This window comes from Numida meleagris, chromosome 6, assembly GCF_002078875.1.
Source record: "Numida meleagris isolate 19003 breed g44 Domestic line chromosome 6, NumMel1.0, whole genome shotgun sequence".
Taxonomy (NCBI): domain Eukaryota; kingdom Metazoa; phylum Chordata; class Aves; order Galliformes; family Numididae; genus Numida; species Numida meleagris.
Genome location: NC_034414.1, coordinates 36699323 through 36714524, shown reverse-complemented (window position 1 = coordinate 36714524; position 15202 = coordinate 36699323). Strand labels below are relative to the sequence as shown.

At 38.0% G+C, this 15202-nt stretch overlaps 1 protein-coding gene across 2 annotated transcripts in view; it reads right to left on the bottom strand.

Annotated features, from left to right (window-relative positions):
• The window catches only part of NPAS3 (neuronal PAS domain protein 3), a 629619-nt gene continuing 615535 nt past the window's right edge, over positions 1119-15202 (bottom strand). For both annotated transcript variants that reach the window (XM_021402757.1, XM_021402758.1), the window contains 3 exons: positions 11098-11245; positions 7894-8009; positions 1119-5373 (listed from right to left, as the gene is read on the bottom strand). In XM_021402757.1, the coding sequence (XP_021258432.1) occupies positions 4064-5373; positions 7894-8009; positions 11098-11245 (1574 nt within the window). In that variant the 3' untranslated portion in view covers positions 1119-4063. The remainder of the gene's footprint in view (positions 5374-7893; positions 8010-11097; positions 11246-15202) is intronic.

Genomic DNA, 15202 nt, shown 5'->3' with positions numbered 1-15202 from the left:
ACTGAACTACAGCTGTTCATACATCTTTGTTTTTTTACAATTTTTGTAGCAAGCACATGCCCCTACTTGCGCTGAGTATATGTTATGCTGTGAAAAGGTGACCAGAAAACAGTGCAGTAGATTATAGGCAGTTTTAATCAGTTTTGTTAAGGCAACCAAAATCTGGTAAAGAATGATGAGTCCAATGCTTTACTTTTCAAAGTGGTATAAGGAGGAGAAAAGATCTGGACAAACTAAAGTTGCTATAGGTTTTGGCTACGGGCGGCACTGACTTGATTTTACATGCCCAAAATTTATGTTCTTAAGTGAAGTAGAAATTGTGAACTCATAAATAACAAAATAAAATATGGAATCTGGAAAGACTTTGTTCGCCCAACCCTGCACTGTGCACAGCAACCAGCAGCATCGCTGCTCCCTCTTTAGGTTCAACCACTGCATGTGGATCAAAACTGTATTTAACCCTTCCCCCCCCCCCCCCCCCCCCCCCCCCCCCCCCACCTTTGGTTGTGAGTTTGTCATGTCTTTTTTCAACATCAGTAAATGTTTCTGTCCTCAGTTTGTAAGGTAGAAAGCCTAGCCACAGCGCACCAACAACTTGCATGTTGCCTGTTTGGGGAAAGAAAGTACATATTTAAAAGAATCAGCAGTCTAGAGAGATAGGATATAATGTGATTGAAGATTTTCACTGTAACACTGTAGAGTACAAAAATGAAAATATAAAGTGCATTTAAAATGATTAATGTACAAAAGCTGACCTCTTCCAGTGTGCATTAACCAAGAAAAAATGCACACTGTCTCTAGTGGTTAATGTTGCAGGTTCATTATTTAGCTTTGATAATGTGCATAAAAATGCTCAATATGACAATGAGTTGGGGTAGCTGAGAATTTAGGATGGTGGCAAGTTTGTTGTAGTATTTGGATTAGCATTCTTAACCTACATCTTGACAGCTTCTTTTCTTCAGTTTGCAAGAGTTAATAAAATCTAGCTGTATCCTCTTTCATTTTTAGTTATATTTTTTCTTTTTTAAACAAAACAATTTAAAAATACCTGCTCAAACAAATACTACCAGCATTCATTAGTCAGGATGGTTATATGTGAAAGAAATGATGCCAGATAGTAACAAATCCAAGAGAAGTTTATTATGAAAATGGCACCTGCGGGATGAAAAAAAATTAAGTTACATAAAGACAACCATGTATGACATGTATGAGAATCTACAAAAGTATAAAAAGAACCCTGTTGTAAATGAAGTATGTACATTTCTGATTTGCAGCATTATCAATGATCAATGAAAAAAATGTTTCAAATAAGCCAGGCACTCGAGAAGTTAGATTCGGTTAGCTTAACACAAAATAAATGTACCATAGCTGTCACTTTTTAACATTTTAATTTTTTTTATATTGTAGAGTTGGTAACACTGCTAAGATTTATACGAACAGAATCCCTTTCCCCATTATTCAGCTACTTGGCACCAGTCTCCTCATAAAAGATTTCATATATTTGTACAAGAAATAGTTAAAAACACAGACACAGTCTTCACAGGTAATGAAGTTTTTTTTCATTTTGTAATTTTAAACACTATGGATTTAGACAGCAGCTGTGATTATCTGTTAGTTTAAATCACCAGAAATCATTTTGACACAACACAGAAACATTTATAAAAAACAAAACAAAACAAAACAAAAAACAACAGCTGTCTAGCTGTTCTTTGTAGCTGATAGGTGCACTCCTTTGATTGTTCAATAGCTAGAGTAGAGCGTCGAAAATTAAACTCTGAATTTCCCAATCAGCTTTCTTGCCTTTTTTAGTCGTACTTAAATCCTTCAAATTTAACCTTTAAAAGTTCATTAATTAAATTTGTGACATCCAATTCCCTTTCACTATTGTTCCACTGTGGCTTGGACCAACATCTCAAATTCAAAGCTATTGGAGGAATTAACACAGTGAGTGATCAAATATTCAAAGGACAGCTGAGTTAATATATTAGCATTGCACACATAAGCAAATATATATGATAATTCTAAGCTGTTTCCTTTTTAAATGACATTGGTTGACCTTTGAAAGGATTTCCTATCTCACTGGTGATTGCTCCATGTATTGCTCCCTCAGCCTACCTGGGAGAAAACCAAAGAAATGCACCCTCTGCTTACGGTTAGAGCACAAGGGACTCTGGGAATGTTAACAACTGAGGCTATATGGCATCAATTTGCTTAATAAATCTGAGCATTACTCTGTAGTGCATTGTGTGGTACACTGGAAGAGTAAGTCACACCCAGAATTCCTCTGTGGGAAAAATGGCTCCATTAACCTTGAGCTAGTTAAGAGTCTTTTATCTCTGAGAGTGAAGAAGAGAGAACGAGAGAGGAAGAGAAAGAGACGGGAAGCGTGGAGAGGGAGGGAGAGGTGGGGAGAGAGAGGTTGGAGAATACACAACAGCAAAGCAACTGCAGAAATTAAAAGGTATACAGACAGTGGAAGCAGCATAAGGTGACATTACAGAGGAAGGCCACCACACAAAAACCACTAACCCCCAAGAATCACTGGTTCACTAGGACTGCAGGAATGGGACTTTACCACTCCAGACTAGAGATAAAGCACAGAGAAGACAAAGGACAAAACAACTACATTAGCTTAGTATATACTGCATATAGTAACACACATTGAAACTGCAATGGGACTGACAGCCAAGGACACTTACACATTGTACACATTACAGTTCTCACATCTGTTATTAGATGCCTTAACAAACAGCTGCCAAAGATGGAGTGGAAGAAGAATTTATATTTGACAGTCATTTGGAGTGTTTGACACTACACTGTGATTTCTGGCAATGAAGACAAAATAGGAGATTTCTTTTCTTTTACTTAATGTGCAGTTTTCAGTTGTAGTTATCTATTTCAAGCTTATTAACCCATTCTTTAGTTTTAGAACATATTGGTTTCAACACTAGAAATAAGGAAAAAGCAACAAAAAATACCCAAATTGAAGAACAAAAAGAAATTTACAACCTTCCCTCTATAATATTAAATGAAAACAAAACATGTTAAATAGTTCTTTTTTTTCTTTTACTCCAAAGTGTTATTTGACGTAAAATTAGCCTCAGTTAAACTGAGAAAAAAAGAAAGCAAAACAATATGCACCTAAGAAACTGCTCCTTGCGTCAATTAAATTGAGTTTTTTTAAGCACTTTTTGAAAAAGGCTTCCTGACCCATTTAAATTTGATGTGAGGCTATGCTTGTTAGTTTGGAGGTAAAAAATTTAAGTCCTGCAGCAAATGTTAATGAGGGCTTTTGTCTTAACTAACCAAGGAAACTGCAGCACCCGACTATAGACCAGTACGGAACACATTCTTTTCAAAAAACCCAGCCCACAAGCTGCAAATTGTATGAAGACATTACAGATTAATAAATGATAGCACCATGGTTTTAGAAATTAAGTTAAAGTTTCAGTAATTAACATTTAGTCCAACTTTTCAACATTCTAGTCACAGGCCAGAAATTAACTTTTTAAGAACCCAAATTATTTTATGTGCAAGTAAGAAAATCTTAACCATAAAAAGAGAATTAAACTCTGCATAAAATTCTAAAATACTATCCCCTATTTTAAAGGAATTAGGAACAAAAACCCCTTTTCATTTGACTTAGTCAAACAGGGCACATTGTTTATGCTTGTCTCTTTTAATCTTGATCATATCAAGATCATTTTGCAGTAAAACCAATGGTTGTCACTTTAAAATCTCTTTACCACAACACTGAGTATTCTATGGCAGAGGCATACACATATTAAAGGCATCTTAATAAAGATGCAAAGGAAAAAACACACATCTTAGAAGAAGACAAAATGGCAGGCAACTGGTACTTCGACTCTCTGAAGGCAAAAATAAAAAAATATCTTTACATTAAAGAATAAGTCAAGTTAAAGAGAAGGGGAATGAAATGGGGACCGTCATATTGAGAGAATAAACTGACCTGCTCGAATTCAAAGTGCTAGAATTAAAGGTCTAAATTAAAACATAGTCTATGCCTCAGAGTTTAACACTGAACACAGTATGTGGTCATATTTCAATCCTCTTTCCGTTCCAGAGTCTGTGTAGTATGAATGCCGTTGCTGTACACAGGAAATGGAAGAGTGGAAAAAAGTCCTTCGGCAGTTGTGAACACATTCCCTGCAGGCATTTGGGTCAGACTGGCCCCACTCACAGCACTTCCAAATGGTCCCGACATATTGAGTCGGTGAACATGGTGGTAGAGCATTTCCATCGGTGTTTTAGGATCCAGCCCAAAGCTGGGGCTGTTAACATCAACAAAGTTAACAGCATGGGTGTTGGGGAGGAGGTTGCCCTGCATGGCTAAAGTAACTTCAGCTGGAGCATACCGAATAGTGCCAGTGGTGTAGACCCTCTGAGCAGCAGTGCTTGTTGCGGCAAGGGTTCCTGTTACCCTGTGAACCAACGGAAGCACCACATTGCCTGCTTGCAACCTCTGAAGGGCTTCCAGGTCCCCAGTGTACAACAAAGAGTTGGAAGTTGTGGGACCACCTGGGTGTTTGTCCCGTGGAGATGCTGAAAGCGGGGGTGACAAAGGGTCAGAGGACACAGGAGCCAAGGCTGAGTTGGATGAGGTGCTGAACTGAGTTTTGCGGCTGGCAGTATTTTCAGTCCCTGGTGGAGTGAGAACGGAGTCTGGAATGGAGACATGTAAACTACTGCTGGCTTGGGGGGAAGGGAAGTGCTCGGAGCTGGGGGGCTTGGTCATACTGTAGGGCGATTCATTCCTTGAGATTTCCCTGTTGGGGGGGTAATTCCAAATACTGCTATCATTATCAAAATTGATAGGTTCTGAGATTTCTGTTTTAATTTTGAGCACTGAGGCACTGTTTGGCGACGAGAGCAGCTGGGGCTGGTCCACCAAAGCTGAGTCAAGTCCGTTTGGGCTCGAGGTGCTTGACAACCTTCTCCGGGTCATGCTGCCTCCCTTTTGCTTTTTTCTTCTCTTCTTCCTCTTTTGATGTTTGCTAGAAGACTGGGCATCTACTTCTCCTGCACTGTCTGAGTCCTTGGCACTGTCCGAGGTCAGTGATTCACAGTTCTGCAACCGCAAGTCTGACTCACTCTCAACGAAACGCTCCACCTTGATCTGCATAGAGCCAAGAGTGCCAAAACTGTCCTCAGGAGCCTTTTGATTCTCAAAGTCTGAATTCTCAAAGCTGTCATCACTGTCCCTGCTGTCCTGGTTGCTGGAGCTGTTCCCATCATCATTACAGTTCATTTCATTATCCGACTGATTTCCTGACTTTTTCCTGTCAGATTCAGGGTCTTCACTGTTTTCTGACTGGTTTCCTTTTTCATCTGACTTTGAGTTCTCATTGTCCTCTGAAGCAAAAGGAAAGTGAAACAAATCATTAGCAACAGGAATATAATACTACAGCCCAAAGCTAGATTTCTACCTACCAATGAGATGTTCTCTTCTGTAGAGCCATGTTTATTTGCAATATGATGTTGGCAGTTTTGATCACCATAAATCTCTCTGACTTACGATTATCAAGGCACTAGAGGCCTATGCTACCTGGTCTGAATTTTCTTTGAACATATACTAAGGCACCTTGGTTGAGGAGACCTTTATATACGCTCTGTTGGCAAGAACTGTCTTGACAACTGTGAGCACAACAGCCCTGTGTCACCCGAAGAGGAGTCAGTGAACAATCTTATTATGACCATTATGCTCTGATTATTGTTCTTTCACTTCTGTGTTCTCCTCAAGTGGGAAGGCATCAAGATGTAGCACTATTAACTAATGAGGATTCTTAGTCCTCTCATCTCATTTTCCTTCACCTTCGCCACTTTCGAAGTGGCACAGCGTCTCTGACTGCTGTGGAATTACTGCTGATCTCCTCCAGTGTTGAGAGGAGAAGCAGGTCATATGTATACAAATCTGAATGAATAAACCAGTTAAAACAATTTTGTTATGTTGTTAGACTGTCTTTTCACATTCTCTTGAAGGGCAAGGAAAAAAAAACAGAAAAAAAGATTCAGGCAGTGAATTAAATTCTTGATTGATCCGAATCATCTAAGGGCCATTAAAAACAGCCCAACTACAGCAGTGAGAAGCTGTCACTCTTCTTGCCTGAATTCTTTCAGTTGTGTTTTAGATTTTTTTACCTAATTCTAATACGGATGAGATAAATACTCCAGTCCACTGGACTCAGACAGCCAAGGCAGCTTTGAGAATGAATACTCCCCATTATCATGCCGTGTTTGAAAGGGTCATGAAAGGCTTCAGGCGATTCCGTCTTTTACAGAACAGCCAGAAATCTTTTGTTGGGAAATAAAAGATTATTTTTTTTTCACTCATCAGGGCCAAGTACTACCCCTTTCAATATATTTCTGTTGGACAGGGGAAGGGGCAGTTTTCTTTCACAGATTGGTTACTCCTAGAGCCATGTCAATACCAAACTGTGTCAGAAATGCTGGAGCAGGTAGGCCTGACGGGGAAGCTGCCTGAGGATTCAGGGCAATGCACTTTGTATTTATTTCAAGTAAGTTGCTTAGAGAGACTTCTGGTTGAGTCATTAACAACAGAGAGAGCTCTCATTTTGAAAAATAAAACCCACAGAAACAAATGAATAGCCACAACACCCCAAACTGCAGCCATTTAGGTCTGAATTTCTCTTATAATGTTATAGATGTTGTCTTTTAGAGCTGTGGTTTCTAGCTGGTCAAGTGTGGGCTTATGGTGAAGGAATCTAAAACTGCACAAAATTTGCCTGGGATTTCATCAGAGCATGAACTGAACTTGTTGGTTGCATCCAAGACAGTGCTCTGATTTCAGATCCTCTGCAATTTCTGTTTTAATTCTTTTGCAAGAAGCAACCCTCTCCTCTGCTGTCTAGCAAGGCCTGCAGATATCTTCTGAGATGTACACATCCATGCACCATTGAAGAATGCTCTCTTGCTATGAGTCAGCCTTAGGAGTTGTGAATGTATGTGTATTTCTCACCTGGAGAAACTTAGAGTGCTCATGAGAAATGCAAATTTTTGTCCATATCTGTGCTCTTTGGCTACTTAGAAACAAGACAGTACAAAGGAAGCACTCATAATAGTGATTTTCTCCAATTTTGGTTCCTGTTTTTTTTTTTTTTTTTAAATTTAAATTGTTATCATAGACATGCTACAGCAGAGTAACCTCAGTTCTTGGGCCATAGACAGCTGTGTCCTTGAAAAGGCAGTTGATCTGTACCTGTGCCTGCATAATCACAGTAAGCCATCTGTGTACTGTACCATCTGTAAGACGAATTTATATATTGAGTTTGACATTTATATTTAGCTTTTAAAACATAGCTAAGTCCTAGACTTTAAGAGCTTAAAAAAAGTGCTTGAACCCATACCTTCTGATAAAATGCAATTATTTTAACCCAAGAAGACCCTCAAACTTTGCAATCTTCACTGCCCCCTAGTGAGACTAATAATAATAAAAAAGCATTTATACAAGAACGTCATGAAGACTGGTAGTAGATATTTATATTCAGAAAGTTTGACTGCTTTTGAAATATAAGAACTATAATTATATTCAACAGTTACAGTTCCATGGTGTTGAAAAAGGCACAACGCCTGTTTATGAAGCTTAGCTGGGGACCCAAATATTTCGTTCAGTGCAATGTAGGCAAGGATGTATCTATAGAATTAATAGAAACACTGAGGAAATTGAGATACTGTGGAAATGCTGAGGTTATTAAAAGATTGTCCTGGATTTCTCCAATTTAATTCTACAGGATTTTTGTTGTTGTAACAAAACACACTTTGAGAAATATTGAGAAGCAGTTGGAAAGGCAACCATGTGGCTCTCATGTCATGGATCTTTTGTGAGTGTAAAGAAAGATGCATCATGTGTGTTACCTGAATTGTCCTTTGAGTCTGACTCAGAGTCAGAGGTCTCTGAGGATTCTGAGGTCTTCTCTGGCAGATGAGGAAGTTGTGCAATATCCATAGGAGTGTCCTTGTACTCTGGGTTACTGAAGAAGAGACAGCAAATATAAACATAATTGGATGATTTGTTGTTGCATGTTTTTTCCTCTTTTCACATCAGAGAACATAAATAGAAAAAATAGCAGAGTAAACACAAAACCATACATTTTTGTTTCCTTAGAGCTTTACAGCAGGGATTTTATGAAGGTATATATTAATAGTCTGTCAAATATTTATATTGACCAGGTATAAAAATTGTTTCATTCTAGAGAATTTTTAGAGCTAATAAAGTATTCTTACTAAAGTGGGACACCGTGGTTTGTATGATATCTAACAGTAGAACTACACTGCATCATCACTGAACGATAGAATACTTCTATTTCAACCCCATCCATTATTGTGCCTGGAAAGACAAGGAGTATGCTTTAACTTTTCCAGTCTGTTTCTCTTCCACCACCAAAATCTATTAGAGTTATCTCTGTAGAAACATATAAACCTTCCCAGAGCCATTTCAACAAATGATTTTTCTCAACAAGCAGATCATACATGAAGTTAGTAAGAAGGCGATCAGTTAGGGCTAGAGGAAACGACCACCACTTGAAAAAGCTTGGCCAGGAAATAACTAAAAAGGATATATATATATTTAGAACACTGCACACATGGATCCACATCACCGAGAAACTGAAAGCAACCACTCTGACAGATGCACACATGCATGTTAAGATGCATATGTTAGGGATAAAGAATTGTCAACACACCCATTACAATCATATCTTCAGCTGCTCATGTGGTGCTCACCTGTGACTTGTTAGCAATGAACATGACTGCAATGTAAAAAAGCTACACTAACAGAGAAACTGAAGAAAATGCTACGCTTTTTCTTGATTTGCACCTTCCAAAATATGTTCCAAACCAGTGCAAAGAGAGAGGAACACAGCTGCACAAAAGTGGCATAGGAATGTTGAAAATAAACAAAGTCTTTAATAATTTTTGAATAGATGTACATTTCTAAGCAGCTCAAATTCCAGCCCTGTGATAGAGCAGAAAATCTGCAGTCCTGTGTAGAGGACTGCAATGTGAGGCAGCACTAGGGGTGACTGACACACTATCACAATGACACTGTGCCCATATTCAGCCTATTAGAGTGTACTGTGAAAATTCAGAGTTCACACAGCTCACATTGAAATGCCATTTGTACAATTACCGTCTTTATGGTTGTGTCCTGACAAAGTGACTTTATTCTGTTGCATCCCAGGGCAGTCCCCAAATTTGCCTCCTCTAAGCAAAAGATGCTTGAGGGCTTTCACACTGTGAATAACAAGTTGCTAGAACAAGAACAGCATTAATCCTCCCTGTCACTATAATTAGTCTTATCTTTTTACAGACAGCTGAATCGTGCTTTCTAATGCATGGAAATGTATACAGACCAGTACTCCTGCTAAGAGTAGACCTAATTATGACTTGATCTGTCATTAAAATATGGTTTGGATGTTTGGATCCTTCATGGATTCCACTACTAAGAGAAATCTAAATTAAAAATAAAAATTCACCAAAGAAGTTAATCTTTCTCCAACAGAGCGGTGAAAGGAATGCAGTAGAAAAGTCAAGTTTTGGAAGCAGCCTTGAGTAAGACCACACTGCTTCTCTCTTTTTTGTTAGATTTAGTCTGTTGCTAGAGAAAATAATTTTGTGGAACATTTGATGATTGGGCTCACTCACTGTCTGAAAAGCAGAGAAGGGGACAGAGGTAACTGTTTATTTTTTTTGGCCTGCTTTTCTGGATAGAAAATGAGCACACTTCTGGGCAGTTTGAAGCCCTGGTAGGATTGGGACATTGAAGGTATACTTCCAATGCAGAATTGGCAGGCTCAAGCTGAACTCTTCAAATGCTGCATTCTGCCTGTCTCTTGCAGGCTGAGCTAACACTTTGCTCTGTGGATGTTGAGTGTCCACCTTGTTTTAAAGAAGAGACAAAAATTGAAGGATAAGGATATATTTGGAAATGCCTGTACTCAATCATAGCAGGGCGGAAGCAACTAACCCCAGTCAGTTTACACTCCATCACCATGGAAGGTTTCCCACGGGATCCCTCAGTGCTCTCCTGCTGGGGGTTGCTATCCTCTCTTCCTCAGTAGGGGAATGAGAAGTATTTCAACATGCAAGTTTAGGCAGGCACGGGCTTGCTGGACTTGGCATAATAAGTCACACTCTAACCCCTGGAGATCACTTTGAGCTCTCATGGCATCAAAGGGAATGTAGCAAACCACTACAAGCAATTTAAAAGGAGAACAGGTCGTAAAAAGACTGTTGCATTTCACAACAATCTAAAGGTTTCAAATTTTATTTGTTTTGTTCGCTCTGGAATGAAACAGAAAATCTCACAGTCTTATTGAACAGTCACAAAACAGAATGTGTTGAAAAGTATTTTCAGATGAGAAAGGTCAGGTTTATAATTCACTGTCTCTCACTGGCTGTTGGTCTTCCCTTGAGCTCAGAAACCTGTCCTTTGAAAACGCTTGTGCTTGGTAAAACAGCATTTCTCAAGGAAGAATCTTTCACTATTTTAGTTTCAAATAATCTTAAGAGCAGCTTTTGGTTGCGAAGCCTATTTTGCAGTTTTAAAAGTGAATACTGTCAGATGGTTACAGGAGTAACACATTATTTCAAGACTTTTCTTCTGAGAAAATTCCGCTCTTCAGAGTGAGAGCTGAATACCTTTCAGAGACACCTTTCTTTTTGTAGTATTCTAGGAACTTTGCTTCCATGCATTTTCAGTAACCAAATAAACCAGTGCCCAGAACTTTATACCAGATTTTATAATACAGCCACTGCAAGTTGTTGTGAATTTTCTACATTTCAGCTCAAGTTGGATAGATTTCAGAACAGTGAAGGCGTGCAAGTAAAATGATGGAAGGTTTACTTGAATACTAAAGCAGCGTAATAATTAAAAAATATTCCAGGGTGCTGAGATGTGACCGATTTCTTAATATATTCAACCAAATAGCAGACCATATAAAGAAGTTGTTCTCATTAACACTCTACAGCAAACAATTGTTTTTTTCCCTAAAACTCTCACCAGCACAGTTAAGCAGTAGAGAGAGCAGTTCAAGTGAGAGAAGGGATTGGAAGATGTACCTGAGAAGGTAATTGACCCAGATGATATTCTTCTCGCTTGCATTCTTGGCATTGACAGCTATGGTTGCACTAGACTGTATCCAGATATAACCTCCATTCTTCTGCATCCAGCGGTAATACTTTGTTACACACTGACCCTTATTCAACACTGGGAGAAAATACAAGTAGAATAGAAACAAGATACATTGCATATTAGAGCTGTGGTAAAATGATCTTCATTGTACAACATCCAACATGTATGAGCAAAAGATTCTCGACTTCCTTTAGGTTTAATGAGATGGCAAACAGCACCTGATGCTCAGTATAACTAGTTGTATGCTCTACAAGCTTTTAAAGTATACTTTTAATCCAGTTTTGGAAACTCTAGTGGAAGAAGAGAAGCGAAAAGAACTACAAATGTCTTTGGTTCACAGAATACTTATTGCTGTGTAGACATTTTCAATGCACTCAGAGTCAGGTTGTAAGAAAGAAAAAGAAAAAAAAGAGGCAAATTTATATGTGATTTATTCATAGCTCCTAGGTAGACCTCTTTGAGATTCTGGATATTTGAAAGGTTTGGGAAGATACTCTACCCCTGCTGCTTTGATCATTTCTCCTTATTGCAGGCGATATCAACTACTGAACTTATACATCTGTTTCTTTGATCTTGTCAAACAGAATTTACAGCTCTCAGATGAACCAAATCTCCACTGGTCAGTAGGGGGAAAGTCTTGGGAGAATTTACTTCTACTCGAGCAAAGTAAATCCACCAGCAGACTGAGAAAGAGGCCTAAGGGAAGCACAGAATGACTTGGCTAAAGCCAAAGAATGACAGTTCTCTCCAATGTCTGAAATAAGCTAGGAAACAGAGAAACAAGTAAAAGCAATCAGTAATGTGAAACGGTGCTATATGCTTGCAGAAACAAGGTTTAAAAAATACAGATGTTTAAAGCAACACTTCAACCAAAATATTGCCAAGTTGAAATAGATTTGGTTTGTGTCTGACGCCTCAGTGTCAGGAAAATGGGATGAAATGCAAATGTTTCAGAGGAAGGACGCTGCATAGTTTTAAAGAAAATCTAAACTATACAAAATCTGAGTACTATTGTTACGAGAGCGCTTGCTCATCTGCGTTTCTCACTAATCCTGTGAAGCTTTGTGCACTAGAGGGCAGTGTGCATTCGTATATGCATTCTGCTTTTGTCATGTCCTTGTCTCCGTCTGCTAAAATGAAAAACCTCTAACTGCTGTAATAAATTTGGCTAAATTAGCTGCTAAATGGTTATCTCAAGTAATATGTATTTGCATTAATCATCTTGCTCTAAACCAGAACAAGCCAGAGTCCTAAAGACGTAGTAAATTCATATTGTCCATTTAATTACGGCTAATAAGTGCTTCATATACAATGGTTTCATGAAGTACATTTTTATTTTTTTATTTTTTATTTTTTGGAAAGGGAAAAGAAAAAAGTCACTTTGGAAAAGAGTAAGTATTTAAGGCAGTTAAAGTTCGTGCTATAAACGTGACAAATGACACTTTGGAGCTTTCAAGTTAACCAAACGTCTATACCCCTAATTATACATTTGAATGTGTATATATCTAGATCCAGGTACAACAGATATGTACAGAAAAAGGATATTTACAGAGGCAGCCCTACAAACACAGACTTTTTCCTACATTGGAGTCTCCCCCTTACTCTGATTTTTCAACTATTGAATGAATAAGTGCAAGTAAAAAGTTCAATGTAGGGTTCAGCTGCAGTATGAACAAATATTTGTGATCTGTGTCCTTTTGTTTTGCAGCAGCCTTTACTAAACTAGGTTTGGTTCTAGAAAACATCCATAAATTTTCCCAAATTTTTATTTTTGTATTCCAATCTCTAAATATTCTGCTATGATAATTCAGTGGCTTCAAAACTTCATTATACAGTAGAATAAAGACAAAATATTAACAACTATCTAGCATTTCTGTCAAACCAATGTTGCATGATACTTTAGAAAACAATCTCACATAAATTAGTCCAAATTTTTTAGTTATGAAGAATAAGGGATGAAACTGCTGTAAGTTTTGATTACAGTAGACTTTTCAGAAAAATAGAACATTCAAAATGTTCTTGTTTACAGCTGACAGTAATATTGATATGCCTGGAAGTCTAGAGTGATATTGTTTCTTTTTCTGAAAGCTGAACACCCACAGTTACATGCAGTAACTAGTAAATTCTACCTGCATGTGTACCTGTCATTTGTGCTGTCCTCCTTCTAACAGTTTCTAACCAAGTTTACCATTATATACAAATATTAAAGGATGAATCCTCATTATTGCCCACAGTGCATATTTGAAAGTCAAGGTGAGTCACTAGCCAGTGACTGAAGAGGATACTGAGATCCTGCACAGCGATAGCTATGGGGACCCAGATCCTCTAGTCTTTTCAGTTCATTTCATTCTAGACAAGTCATTTCCTCCTGTAGTACCTCTTACATTGGTTGTTGCACCTCTGGAAAAACCTATGTCATGAGCTGCACTGAGCATTCATTTCAGAGCTATGGATAAAAGGAAAATTAAAACCTTACAAGCTATTTCTCAAGGAAAATGTGCTTTTTCAAGAAAGAATTCAATGTATCAGAGGTGCATGCAAAAAATCTATAGACAGAGTTCGGGCTCCCAAACTACTGTGCACCCAAAGAATATTTGAAATACTGTCTTGAAAACAGGCTTTCCATGAAGTTCATGTACCTGCAAATTCCCACTCTCTATTTGGTCAGCTCAGATATATTGCCACATACATAGAATTTTCCTCCCTGCAACTGTCTAAAGCACGTTTCATATGAAAGATTTGTGGACCATGCTCTGAAGGAAGTCCCACGATTCAATATAAAAATTCTCTCTGTAAGGAGATTGTCAGGCAGACCAGCTGTGCTGTGCTGCTAAATCTGGTTCTTACATCCTTTGAGAGTACACTGGATAGTCTCAACCCAGGTCTGAAAGATCATACTGTAGCTTGGAAAAAAAATTCTCAATGTGATGCAAGAGAAAGAATGAAAACTGAAGTGTTTTCTAATTTACAATATTCTTTAACTGTTGGCATTGTCAAATTGCAACTTATAAATTAAATAAGAATTTTGAGAAAACATACAACTAGAAGGACACATCAAGAAGGGAAATCTGTTTTCTTAATAACCTGCTGTTACTGAGGAAACTTGGTTTCATTTTGAGGATCTTCAGTTTGCAGGTATGAGGAGTCAATTAATGAAGTTACTGGTTTTGAGAGTAATTGAAGTTTCTGCTTGTTAGCAAAATTGTTGGCAAAACTGTTTTCTATTTACCAAAAATATATGTGGAGTACCTAGCCTGGCAGACAAGTCAATATGTGTAAAAGTGAGAGCTGGGACCACATCAGTGGGATTTCTCAGACAACTGAAGTTGGATGTGATTGTGCAGGATTGGGTGTATCAGCCTATTTGTAAGAATAGCACGAAAGGTGACTTCTCTTACAGACTTTGTTTCTTCTGCCAATACATGCATGTCTCCAAAATGTTAATGGAAGTTACATGCTTAAAACAGAGGGGAGAAAGAAGATCTTGTTACCAAGCCAAGTTGTGTGGAAATATAGAGAAGTCTTTCGAACACTGGCTTCTCAGCTAAATAGCTGTCAGGAGCAATCTTTACAAGGAGTATAACTGTGAAGAAGAGAATGAAACAAATACTACACACTACGAAAAAGATGACATATAATTATATATATATACATGTATCTATATAAATCGTTTACTCAAAGGTAATTACCAAGGGTTAATGTTTTAAAATGAGTGACATATTCCCTAAAATGGTGGATGCTACACTTGTATAAAATTTGCTGAGACATTACTTACTCTGCTTCAATTCAGCGGTTAGCATGCAAGAAATGCACAGTACATAATGCTAAAAAGTAAATTAAAAATCTCACTTGTTTCTCAAAGTATGAATATATTGTTATGTACACAGTTCCCAACAGAGGGATTTCAGTTTTCCTTGGTAGCTTTGTGCACAGCGATACACTTGTAGCAGTGTAGTGAAGGAGGGAGGCGAAGAAGAAACAGTCAGTGTTCTTTGCAGGAACCTATTTCTGTTAGGAAATCAAAATAAATCA